The sequence below is a fragment of the Podarcis cretensis genome (genome assembly GCF_951804945.1).
Source record: "Podarcis cretensis genome assembly, chromosome: 9".
Classification (NCBI taxonomy): domain Eukaryota; kingdom Metazoa; phylum Chordata; class Lepidosauria; order Squamata; family Lacertidae; genus Podarcis; species Podarcis cretensis.
The window spans coordinates 45,363,027-45,376,278 of record NC_137178.1 but is presented as its reverse complement, the minus strand read 5'-3'; the positions used below and the strand labels follow the sequence as shown (position 1 = coordinate 45,376,278).

The 13,252-nt window shown below is 50.1% G+C and overlaps 1 protein-coding gene across 1 annotated transcript in view; it reads right to left on the bottom strand.

Annotated features, from left to right (window-relative positions):
- The window catches only part of KLHL2 (kelch like family member 2), a 43,849-nt gene extending 30,925 nt beyond the window's left edge, over positions 1 to 12,924 (bottom strand). Inside the window, exons 1-2 of the mRNA XM_079991404.1 lie at positions 12,575 to 12,924; positions 5,956 to 6,081 (exon numbers count right to left, since the gene is read on the bottom strand). Of these exons, the coding sequence (XP_079847530.1) occupies positions 5,956 to 6,081; positions 12,575 to 12,603 (155 nt within the window). The 5' untranslated portion in view covers positions 12,604 to 12,924. The remainder of the gene's footprint in view (positions 1 to 5,955; positions 6,082 to 12,574) is intronic.
- Between the last annotated feature and the right edge of the window lie 328 nt (positions 12,925 to 13,252).

Sequence of the window (13,252 nt, the reverse complement as noted above, 5' to 3'; positions counted from 1 at the left end):
CAGAAATGATGCAAGCAGAGCAACCTCAGGGAAACGACAGTGCCTGGCTGGAAGCAGAGCTGCTGGGGCTCAGCCAGGCGAATCTGTAGAGCAGTCCCCAGCGCTTTTGCAACGCACAGACCCTTTACCACCCAAGCCAGCGGTGCAGCTCACTGCAACACTTCAGTTGCCGAATGGGACCACCCTGGAAGTCCCCATCACGATTGATTCTGGGAGCAACGCAGATTTTGTGGGGACGCACTTTGTCAAGCAGCATCGCATAGCGCTTCTGCCAGCGACAACACCTCTGAACGTAGTCACGGTGGATGGCAGGAAATTGCTAGGAGGACAAGTTGTGCAACAGACGCCTCCCATGGTGATGAGGATTGGAAATCATCGAGAAGTCATCAGCTTCAATGTCACCCGCCTTTCAGACACGCCTATAGTATTAGGCATGAGTTGGCTGGAGAGACACAGTCCTGCTGTAGCGTGGTACCAACGGCAGATCACCTTTTGCTCATCGTACTGTGCTCAACATTGCATCCAGTCCAGCCAGGAGGAGGGAGCTGAGCAGCAGTTGCAACTTGGCATGGTGCAGGCAGTACCCCGCAAGTACGAGGGGTTCCTGGAGGTTTTCTGCGAGAAGGAAGCTGACCAGTTGCCGCCCCACAGGCCTTATGATTGTGCCATCGACCTGGTGCCAGGGGCGCAGTTGCCGACTGCAAAGCTGTATTCCATGTCTGAGGACGAGATGCAAGACCTCAGGGAGTTCATAGAGCACAATTTGAAGCGCGGATTCATCCGAGAATCGAAAGCGGTGGGGGGCAGTCCTGTTTTCTTTGTAAAGAAAAAGGACACGCCCCAAAAAAGACTCATTGTGGACTATCGATTCATAAACAGTAAGACCAAACCCAAGGCCTTCCCCATGCCCAAGATAGATGATCTCCTGGCAACCGTAAGGAAGGGGAAGATCTTCACCAAATTGGATCTGCGTGGAGCGTATAACCTCATACGCATCCGGGAGGGCGATGAGTGGAAGACGGCCATGTTCACGCCTCTGGGCACGTACGAATACAGAGTGATGCCATTTGGTCTCCAAAATGGATCTCACGTCTTTCAAGCATTTATGCATCACGTGCTAGCGGGACTTCTCTACAAGAAATGCGTGTGTTTCCTCGACGACATCCTGATCTTTTCGGAAACGGAGGAGGCCCATGAGAAGGACGTAAAGGAAGTCCTGCAGAGACTACGGGAGAACAAGCTCTACGCCAAGTTAGAGAAGTGCCAGTTTGATGTGACGGACGTGGATTTCCTAGGCTACAAGCTGTCCGACAAGGGGCTGGCCATGGACAGCGCCAAGGTCCGCGCGGTGTTGGACTGGAAGAGCCCTCGCAATCGGAAGGAAGTCCAAAGATTCATCGGCTTCGCCAACTTCTACCGCAAATTCATCAGAGGTTTTGCAAAGGAGACGGCAGCGATCACGGACACTCTCAGTTCCAAGAAAAAGAGGTTCGTGTGGACGGAACAGGCGGAGCGCTCTTTTCAGAAGCTTAAAAGCCTTTTCGCCTCCGAGGAGCAGCTGCTGCACGTGAATCCAGGCAAGCCCATACGAGTAGAGACCGACGCGTCAGACAGAGCGGTTGGAGCCGTACTCCTGCAAGAAGATCCACATGGAAACTGGAGACCCGGTGCCTTTTACTCCAGAAAGCTCAGCAAAGCGGAGCAAAACTACACCATATGGGACAGGGAGCTGTTAGCCATTCACGCAGCATTCAAAGCGTGGCGACATTTCCTCATTGGAGCCAAGCACACAGTGCAGGTCCGCACGGATCACAAGAATTTAGAGTATTGGCGCACGGCGAAACTCCAGAGCCAAAGACACATGCGCTGGGCAGAGTTCTTCGCGGATTTCGACTTCAGGATAGAGTACGTCCCAGGGGACTCCAACGTTATAGCCGATGCGCTCTCCAGGAAACCGCAATATCTTGAGGAAGCGGCGCCAATAGCAGCCAGGCACATTTTTGCACCGCAGGCGTGGGCGTGCGCTGCCATCGCTGTCGACCTGGACGCAGTACGACGCGCGTTGCAGGTAGATCAGTTTGCACAATCCAAAATAGAGGAGCTGCGTAGGGGTTCGCTGAGAGACGATGAGTTCCAGTTACGCGACGGACTGTTAACTCACAAGGGTGCCCTCTACGTGCCGAGCGACGAGCTCCGAGCAAAGGTTCTGCAGCAGTTGCACGACGCTCCCAGTGCGGGCCATTTCGGCAGGGAGAAGACAATAGAACTGGTGGCCAGGGACTTTTGGTGGCCCCAGATGCGAGGAGAAGTAGCGGAGTACGTCGCCAGATGTGACACTTGTCAGAGGCCCAAGCCAGTACACCAGAAGCCGGCGGGCTTGCTGGAACCACTGGAAACACCACAGCAACCGTGGGAGAGGGTGGCGCTGGACTTCGTCACTGACCTGCCCAGTTCCAGAGGCAAGACGGCGGTACTGGTGGTGGTGGACTTGTTCACCAAGATGGCGCACTTCATTCCCTGCGCGAAGGTGGCGACGGCGGAACAGACCGCCAAGCTCTTCATCGACCACGTGTTCCGGGCGCATGGGCTGCCGCGGGCCATCCTGTCCGACAGGGGGCGCCAGTTTATTTCCAATTTTTGGCAGAAGCTCCTAGGTATCCTGCGCGTCAAGATCAACCTAGCGTCGGCAAGACATCCACAAACCAACGGCCAGGCCGAGAGGGTCAACGCGATCATGCAGCAGTACCTGAGATGTTATGCAAATCAGCGACCCACAGATTGGGTGGACTACCTACCGATGGCGGAGTTTGCCTACAACAACACGAAGCATGCGTCGACGGGGGTGACGCCGTTCTTCGCGAACAATGGACGTCATCCCAGGACCTTCCCGGGGTTCGTAGCACCAAGAGAGGGGGAGCCGCAAGAGGCCGACCAGTTCGCTGCAGAACTACAAGAGGTGCACGAGGAGCTGCGGAGACATTTGGAGCTAGCCAAACAAGCATATAAGGTGCAGGCAGACAAAGGCAGAAGAGTGGGAGAGGACATCCAGGTGGGGGACTGGGTGTGGTTAGCGGCCCAGGCGATGCCAACCAAGTCGTTGGCCAAGAAGAAGCTAGGGCACAGGCAGCTAGGACCATACCAGGTGGAGGCTAAGATCAACCCCGTGGCTTTTCGACTGGCCCTCCCCGAAGGTTCCAGAGTCCACCCGGTTTTTCATAGGTCGGTGCTCACTCCCTACAAGGCCCCGCACAGGTTTCAGGAGTCTGAAACAGTACCGCAGCCACGCACAGAGTCACCTAGGAGGGAGGGATCGCCTAGGGTCGAACCACTCAACGAGGTCACAGAGATCCTGGACTCGAGATGGGGGGAAGAGGGAATAGAATACTTTCTAGTCAGAGAGGGTGCACCAGTCAGTGCCAGTGGGTGGGTGCCGGACTACGCTTTAGACGAACCTCTTTTAAAGGACGAGTTCCATGCCCTTTTCCCACATAGACCCATGCCAGCCGAGTACTTCGATGACTGGCTCTTTACCCCCACATGTTCAGGCAGCACTTTCCACGGCTTTTCTTCAGCCGAGGAAAGAACGCCGAACTCAAACTCGCCCAGGGGATCGTGTTCGGGGGTGGACACAGAGCCCTCTTATTGGTGGGATGAGCAACCAGAGGAAGCCTGGCGCAAGAAATGGCTGAAGGGGCCTTGGCTGGCAGCACCAGACGAAGTAGCAATGGAAGAGGGAACTGCGAACATTTTGGGTGAAGAACCCGAATTCGAACACACGTACACCGAGCTGCCAGCAGAGGTCATGGACGTAGCCGAACTGTATCCTGCATCTACCTCCGAGGAGCTGCAGTTCCCACAACCCGCACCCGATGGGGGGGAGGGGGGAAGGGGGGGCTTCGAGGGGGGGATGGATGTCAGGGGTTCAGGGAGAGAGGCGCAGAGGAGGGAGGAGACCGAGAGTGAGGGAGAAGGATTCCAGCCGGACGAGGAAGAGGACGACAATGACCCGAGATGGTCCATGAGTCCGTCCAGTGAATCGGAGGATTCCCAAAAGGGGGCCCCCCTGGTCAAGCCAAGGGGAGCCCAAGGGGGAAGCAGTCAGGAGCAGGGGAACGTAGGGGGAACCGCCAGTGGGAGTTGGAGATCGAGACCTGCTTCTCCACCGGAACGGAGTGAAGAGGGTGGAGTTACCAGTGTGTCGGGAGGAACAGAACAAGGAGCAGAGGGGGGAAGGAGATCGGGGCAAGACGTCCTGCCGGAAGGGGCGGAAAGCAGTACCGGGAGCAGTGTGGCTGTTGAAAGGAAGGTCAGGAGCAACGTACGCGCGCCAAGTTCAAATGTGGAGGCGCGCGGAAGTGGGGAGAGCTCTGGGGAGGAGCCTGGTGCTAAAGCACGAAGGAGGGGGCAGCAGGCAGGAGAAGACTCAGCCTCTGGGGAGTCCCGGAAAGAAGGAACACAGGGGGGCAGGAAGACCCTGCGGAAAAGGAAGGAGAGGAAAAGGTGGAGCAGCACAGGCCTCTTAAATTGGTGCAGGGGAGGGACGGACTCAGAGGGGACTTCTAACATCTAAGGGTAACAGATGCGGAGCCACGGAGTTTGGATGTAATGACGACAATGATCTTCAATAAAACCTTTTGTATATAACTTGGACTGGACTTCGGTCTCTTGTGAGCTGGGACCCAGGGTGGCTCTGACAGCAAGGAATTTCTGGTTGTGAGGAATTAAATGTATGCAGAACACAATACAGCGACCCTTATTTCTGCTGGGAGAAGACCTAGCAGACAGCACACTGTAGACTGCAGTCTGTGCACAGAATAGCTGTGCACATTTGTGGATGTCAGACTAGTTTACCCTCTTGTCCACGCAAGATGGCAGGTCCTAATCAAGCTCATTCACAAAACCCTGAGACTTACAAAGCAGGTTTACATGTTATATGTGTGACAGCGTCCTCTTGCAACAACTAAGGAGAGGCAAGTTACCTGCCCTAGCTCTGGAGAGCAGCACCTGCTCATGAACAGACTTCATCCCTGCAGATATCCACACTGGCACAAAGTTTCCAAAGCGGGGACAACGCCATCGCCAACTCCAGGGCTGGCCCCAGTCATTGTATGAGAATCTCTCCATGAATATAATGGGTGAAGAAGTCTCATAATGCAAACAGGGTAGAAGTTACCAACTACCGGTAATTGTATTACTTCCAAACAAAATCAAGGTGCCATGAGCCAAAAAAGGGGGAGACACTTGTGCCACTCCAGGCATGGGTGCACAAGACTTTGAACAAAGGATGTGGGAACTATACACAAAAAGAGTAGAAAAGTGACAGGTGATGCTGTTACTATGCCCCCGAAGTGCCCCTGCACCAACACCACCAACTAGGCTCAAAAACAAAACCATTTCTTACCATTCTATCCCATCTTTCGTCTATACTTTATTGTCACAGCAACTATCCTAATAGGGATTATGGGATTTATCTCACGGCCCAAGACAGTTCTCATAACTTTCTTTCCTATGGGGCAGGTTATGCCCCATAGGGCTGGCCCAAAATCACCCAGTAAGCTTTACGGTTTTGGGGGAAATGGAAGGGAGGGGAGAGGACAGCTTGGGGCCACAGAGTTCCCACTGCTTGAAACCAGCCCACCTGTTTTGCATAGAGTTTGTAGCAACCCACATTTAAGGTGCAGAAGTACCACCATGAATGGATACAGAAGTGTAGGCTTCTACATATGGAAATGTTTATCTAGATGTAACTCACCTTAACCCGCCCCCCGCCCTGCTAAAAGAAAACCAACTTTCTTTAGGGAGCTGCTTTTGAGGGGAAGACAGTTGTGCATGCAGAAGAGAATCTCCAGACCTCATCTTAGGACATGATGCTAGCCTGTACATCCCATCAATGGCAAAGCTCAGTGAATGACCACAGACAAGCAATCAGACTATGTGTATATCAAGAAGTAGTACCTTCTTAATTCATTCATAACTTTGAAAGCGTTCTTCATATGCCAAGGGTTCACTGTAACAGGACAGTGCTTTTCGGTATTATCATCTTTCAGATCCAGAGGTTTCTGCTGGCACAGTTTGGTACATCTGCAAGTAAGAAAGGCTGGTTCATTAACTGTCTGCTGGAGAGTTTGTCACCAACATGGGCTAAAAGGTTTTACTGCCTACATTTCTGCAGCTTCCGCATCATCACCACCTGAAGAAAGGAAGCCAGGTGCAGAACTTTGCTTTGACCAGGCCCTCAACACTCAGGACAAACAACCCAAACCTCTGAATGATTTAGATCCATGCATATAAATGCTCAAAGACAAAAAAAACCCATATATAATCAGATTAAATTACTGATAGCAGATCAAAACAGTGCCAGTTAAAAGGAGTCGCTCTGACGGATACTTACTCAAGATGTACTAACAGACTGCAAGGAAAGAGGTCAAAATGATGTGCTCTTTAGCCAAATCTGAAAAAAAGAAAAAAGCCCTAGTGCCATGACTTACCTGCACCTGCAAATGATACACTACAGACCAATCATGAGCCCCAATGTCCTTCCCAAACCTGCTTGCCTTCCGATGTTTTGGATTGCAATTCCATCATCTCTAACCATGCTGGCTTGGCCTGATGGGAACTGTAGTCCCACAACATCTGGAGGGTTGTGCTAGTATGACGACACATGGGCCTGATATCTCACAATACTTCATTTGAGGAGACTTCCCCCTGCCTGCCAATCAAGGCAGCAAGAATGGCCACTGACAATATCTCATTATGTTCAAATAGAGCTGCTCTGTAACCCAGGACATCACATATTAGCAATTGCTCCAAAGGTCAGAGTAGAGAGGAAAGCACAGGGCTTATTCCACAAGTTTGAGCCACTAGGTACCGTGCAAATGCATCAGGATCAGATTGTCCTTCCAACAAATCAGTCCTAAAGGTCACAGTGAATGTCTGCAACAAAGTGAGTCAATCAATCAGTGAATGCAGAGCCTTCTTGTCAAATGTCTGTATCCAAGCACCAAAGAGATCAAGGGGAAGACAAACTTGGCCTTTCAAAGAAAATAGATCAGCTCAAACCATCATTCTTATTAACTTTTTTAAGACATTGTTTTCTAGTCATTGAACCTCTAGTTACCAAAAGTCTCTGATGCTACGGAAATTGCCTCTATATATCACCAAGTCCATTACATTAGGGGAACATTTGTTGTTGTTGTTGTTGTTTAGTTGTTTAGTCGTGTCCGACTCTTTGTGACCCCATGGACCAGAGCACGCCAGGCACTCCTGTCTTCCACTGCCTCCCGCAGTTTGGTCAGACTCATGTTTGTAGCTTCGAGAACACTGTCCAACCATCTCGTCCTCGGTCGTCCCCTTCTCCTTGTGCCCTCCATCTTTCCCAACATCAGGGTCTTTTCCAGGGAGTCTTCTCTTCTCATGAGGTGGCCAAAGTATTGGAGCCTCAGCTTCACGATCTGTCCTTCCAGTGAGCACTCAGGGCTGATTTCCTTAAGAATGGAGAGGTTTGATCTTCTTGCAGTCCATGGGACTCTCAAGAGTCTCCTCCAGCACCATAATTCAACATGCGTGGTATTTTATTTTTTATTTTTGCAGTTGCTCAATATCCTTTTCTCTTCCTGTCCTTTCTGTGGCTTGCCTGCCTGAATAGCTCAGTTGGTTAGTGTGTGGTGCTGATAATGCCAAGGTTGCAGGTTTGATTCCCATTTAGGGCAGCTGCATATTCCTGCATTGCAATGGTTTGGACTAGAACTGCCCTGAGACCTATGAGTATAGGGCAGTATATAAATTCTGTATAGATGATCCTCAGGGTCCCTTCCAATTCTATGACTACTCTTGTATTACTCCTTTTAGCTTAGTGCCAGTTCTGGAAGAGATCCCATCCACTTTAAGATCTTTTATAGTGGATCAATCCAGCAAGCACCACTGCTTGCCCAACTGGTGCTTCCAGCTACAGGTCCTCCCAGTGCAGCCCAACTTCTGAAAGCTCAACAGTTCTTCAACAAACTGCAAGGAGGTGCAATGGACAAGATCGAGGACAAGATCGAGCACATAGAAGACTTTGAGCAGCAAGCGACTAATAAGTCTAATAAATGAAATGAAAGATGCTAGCACAGTGTGGGTAAGGTCCCAGCAACTATCTTAATTTGCTAAGAGACCTAAATCTACATCTACACACATTAGTTAGTATGCCTTGTGACACTGCCCCTTGTTGATATATGGTTCTTCAAGCATGCCAAAATTATATTCTAATGCAAATTAATATACTGTATTTAGCTTTTAACAAAAAAAGTTAATACAGTGGTACCTCGAGTTACAAACACCTCATGTTACAAACGCTTCAGGTTACAAACTCCGCTAACCTAGAAGAGTTACCTCGAGTTGAGAACTTTGCCCCCGGATGAGAACGGAAATCGTGTGCCAGCGGCGCAGCAGCAGCAAGAGGCCCCATTAGCAAATGCACGCCTCTAGTTAAGAACAGTTTCACGTTAAGAACGGACCTCCGGAACAAATTAAGTTCGTAACTAGAGGTACCACTGTAATGTAAACGAAGTGTATGCTACTGAGCTGTCATGTCTTAACAGTATTTTAAAGTAAAAACATTTCAGAAGTATCGAAATACGAATTTCCACGTATTTTTAACATGTTTGAATATAGCATGTAAACAACATGAAGTGTGCCTTGTTTTGCTGAACAAAGCACTTCATTTCAAATAATTCTGGCTACTGAGTGGAAAATTAAATACTCCAAACAGCACATAAAACCAACAATGACATGGTTATTTTTTAAAAATAGCTTTGCTAACTGAATATATCTTCAACATGCTAAAGTAGATCTTAGTTAATTTAGGACAGAAAATTTAGGACAGAAAAGGTTTCCAGAAAATCCACATCACTGTGAAACTCTCAAAGAAAAGTTACAGGTAGTTAGCTTGTGTACATATGGACCCCCCCCCTCTGCTTCAATAAACCATTTTAAGAATCAAGGAAGTGTCCCTGCTCTTAACTACTTAGTGGCTCTGTTTGTATGACAAAAGGCCAGGAGTCAAACTTTATGAGACACCAAAGAACATGAGCCCCAGCTAATTTTCTTTGCCAGCCCCCCCCCCTTTCCAGTAGGGCTTATCTTTTAATACACGGGGATTACACTGTGTTGCATCCTATTCTCAAAAAACGGTCCAACAACTCATTATAAAGAGGTGGTAACATACAATTGGCACCCACCTCTACCTCATTCCATCCACTAATCCAAGAATCAAGCCTGATAAACAACTTAACATTTATCAGTGTTGCTTGCATGGTTGATTATAAGACAACAGCCAGTGGGATGCTCCTCGCTTCCCGCCAAGATGCTCAGTCTGCCGTGCAGGAAACGGAAAGGATCTGTTGCCATTTAGACTAGAAGACAGACACTTAACTCCTAGTTTGGGGACATGGCACATACATCTGCTTTCACATTCCTTACAACACATATACAGTGGTACCTCGGGTTACATATGCTTCAGGTTACATACACTTCAGGTTACAGACTCCGCTAACCCTGAGCTAGTGCTTCAGGTTAAGAACTTTGCTTCAGGAAGAGAACAGAAATCGTGCTCCGGTGGCGCGGCACCAGCAGGAGGCCCCATTAGCTAAAGTGGTGCTTCAGGTTAAGAACAGTTTCAGGTTAAGTCCGGACCTCCGGAACGAATTAAGTACTTAACCTCAGGTACCACTGTATATGGGTAGCAATACGTCTTTCTGTAGCTCCACTGACCTCAGAAATCTTTGAATATCCTTCTTAGAAGCCTACCCACTAAGAGGTATCTGGCAGGCCACTATGGAAAACAGGGTGTTATTCTAGATAAGGTGTGAAGGACCTTTGGCCCTCCAGGTATAGCCGAACTACAACTCCCATCAGACCTAGCATGCATGCCTAGAGGCCGAGCACAATGTGCATTGCAGTTCAGCAACAACTGGAGAGCCAACGGCTCCCCAAACCTGGACCTGATGAACCACTGATCTTAATATGCACCTCATCCATCCATCCCTTTTCTATCATCATGCACAAAACTGTCTGTCCCAGAAGACCTTCTTCAATCTAATGTGACAAACAACAGGCTCGCTTCCCTTTGGATTAATTGTTTCAGAGGATTCTTAAACTTGTTCCAATACATTTCACCTTCCTAGCTTCAAGAAAGAGGACTTTGGAGGAACCTTAACAAAACTCCTTAGAATCTTTGGGGATCACACAACCCTCTAACCTATGGCAATTTTTTTTTTTGCTGATACCGGCCATTACCTGAAGCACCTTACATCCATTACAGTGGTGCCTCGCAAGACAAAATCAATCCGTTCCGTGAGGCTCTTCGTATAGCGGTTTTTTCGTCTTGCAAAGCAAGCCCATTGACAGCTTAGCGGATTAGCGCTATTAGCGGTTTAGCAGCTTTTAGCGATCAGCTGTTAAGCGGCTTATCAGTGGATCAGCTGATAAGCGGCTTAGGGGCTTAGGAAAAGGGGGAAAAGGGGGGGGGGGAACTCGCAAGACATTTTCGTCTTGCGAAGCAAGCCCATAGGGAAATTCGTTTTGCGAAGCGCCTCCAAAACGGAAAACCCTTTCGTCTAGCGGGTTTTACATCTTGCGAGGCGTTCATCTTGCGGGGCACCACTGTATTTGGATGTGTAATTCTTGAACAATTTGAGCTGGTTATTTATTCATACATATAGCAGGATGCAGGTGAAGTTAGTTGAACTGAGGTCCTACTGAAATTGATGGAATGGAACAAATTAGTCATATTTGGTTATCACTGAAATTAGGCAGCTTAAGTGCAACTAACTTCACCTGGATCCAACCCATAGTCTCTTTTCCTGTGTTCTCCATTCCCTCCAAATCATGCAGGAGCAAATGAGCTGCCTTGTCTGCTTCATTCCCAGCTCCCCATCCTCTCCAAACTGTTCCCCCCGCGTTATTGAGATTTCTACTACCCCCAAAACCTTACTTTTCTGTAACTCAGGCTAGGCCAAAAACCTATGTGGAAAGTGGCAGACAAGTGGGAAATACGGCATTTTATTTTATAATCTATTTACAAAGCAGGAAGATCCAGTTAATGAAATAATGAACATTAATATGCAACCCCCAAACATAAAAACAAGGAAATAAATATAGCCACTCACAGACCCTTGCTGGCTCTGGGTTGAGTTAACTTTTCTTTGAAGGAGATCAGTACAGTAGATGTTCTAAATAATGAAGACTCCAGATTGGGTCTGAAATCCTGAAAACTGTTGCCCATCAGTGTATATGCATTTCTGAGATGGCCAGACCGGATGGTATCACTCAGTACTGTATATTTCTATGTTAGGACAGCAACAATCACAAAGTTTCAGAAAGCAGCATCAGTAATTGCTTGAAGCCTGGGATAATAAGGTTTTGACACATAAAGCTCGAACAAGGCACCAGGTGAGAGCATTCCAGAGTGAAGGCACAATCACAAAGAAAGCCCTTTCTCTGCTTATTGTCATCTAACATCTGACAGCAGGGGCATGCATCAGTAGAAGGGCCTTTGAGGATCCTCTAACTTGCCTGCTGAGTCTTTTAGCTATGGGCAACAGGTCTTCACTTCTAGCACCTCACTGGGAGGGGCACTGACTTAAACTGCAAACTCACAATGCTATCAGGACCTCTTTCAAAGCAGCAGTTGAAACATATTAGGGTGCATTTCCCTAATCTTTCAATACATGGGTGTTAGAAGTAGTGAACAAAAACCAGAGGGACAGGGGACAGAATAGTTATTTCAAGCTAAAGAATTAAAGTGATTGTGCAGAACAAAACTATAGCCCTCACAGGCAGAAACCATCATTCCTGTACGTTACCCAACACACTGCAAGCGCCAAACACACTACTATTCAATAGAAAATTATTACTAATTCAAACAAAACAAACAAGGATAAACTGGTTCTTCTCTTGCTAGCTTGCCCCCAGCCCACATTAGGATTTAAAAAGAGCACATACAGACGGGTAAGTGTGAAGGGCAGACGAACAAGAAAACGCCTGCCTGAAAGCTGCTCCCTTTCACTTAGAATGAATGGAAATGTTCCACAAAATTAGACTACAGGCTACCTCAAAGCAGCCCATACTTACATTAAGGCCAGGGTCCAGATCCAGAAAGTGTTTTGGCCTGGAACTTACTGATTCTACGGGCAGTGCTTCTGAGCACGTCCAGAGTGCATTTCTGTTTCCAGACCCTCGGCCAGCCCCCAAAGGTGTGGGACCAGGGAGCATCCCTTCCACGCCCGAGAGCAGCGACCCTTCTATACCAACCCCACTTCCTTTGCTCTGGGGCGCCTGCGGGCTGGCCTCTGGGGAACAGGAAACAAACTCTGCCCGTGCTCCGGGGCTCCGAAATAACTGCTCCGTTCGTTCCAAAAAGCGGACCTTGGGCATTCCCAACCGGCGGCGGGGCCGAGGCCTGGTCCAAAGTACGCTCTGTCGAGGTGGTGGTGGATGCGCTCTCCAGGATCCTTCGCATCGTTATTACGCGCGGCCCAGCCCAGCGCTCCCCCCCGGACCCCCATGCGCGCCCAGCCCCGCCGGCGCCGCTCACCCCAACGGCTGCAGAAGCAGCATCTCCATCGCGGCGGCTCCTCCGCTCGGGCTGCTCTCTCCGGGGAACGCGGGCACCGCGCGCCGGCGCCAGCACCATTCCAGCCGCGAGCGCTGGGACACCCCCGGCAGGTCGCCCAGAGGGAGGCAGGCGAGGCGAGCGCGGCGCCCCCACCCACGGCGGCAGCAGCAGCGCCTCCGCCGCCTCGTCGTCCTCCTCCTCCGGCGCTGCCCCGCACCGAAGTGCAGACGGGGTTGCAGCTCCTGCGCCTGCCGCCGCCGCCGCCGCCGCCTTGGCTGTCCACGCTTTCTCCCCAGATTCCGCCAAGCCGGCACTTCCGGGGTCCTAGCCCGACTATCCTAACAGGAGGAGGGGGAGGATTGGGGGCGGGGGGGTGACGCGACGTCAGCGCGCGACTTGGTGCGGGGTAGCGGGGAGAGAAGGGAATGGCTCCTACGCGCTCTCCCCCCTCCCTGCGCGGTCCTGGAGGCGCGGCGCGGGCGCAGCTCGCGATGGCGGCAGCTGGCGCTGGGGTTAGAGCGGGGCAGCGAGAGAAAGGCGAGGCTGGGGGGATCTTGCAGTGGAAGGCGACTCTCTCCTCCCCAGGGGTGCAAACTTCAATAAAATATTAGGCGGGGGGAGGGAAATAAGCCCCGCCTTGCATAATCGATCACAAGA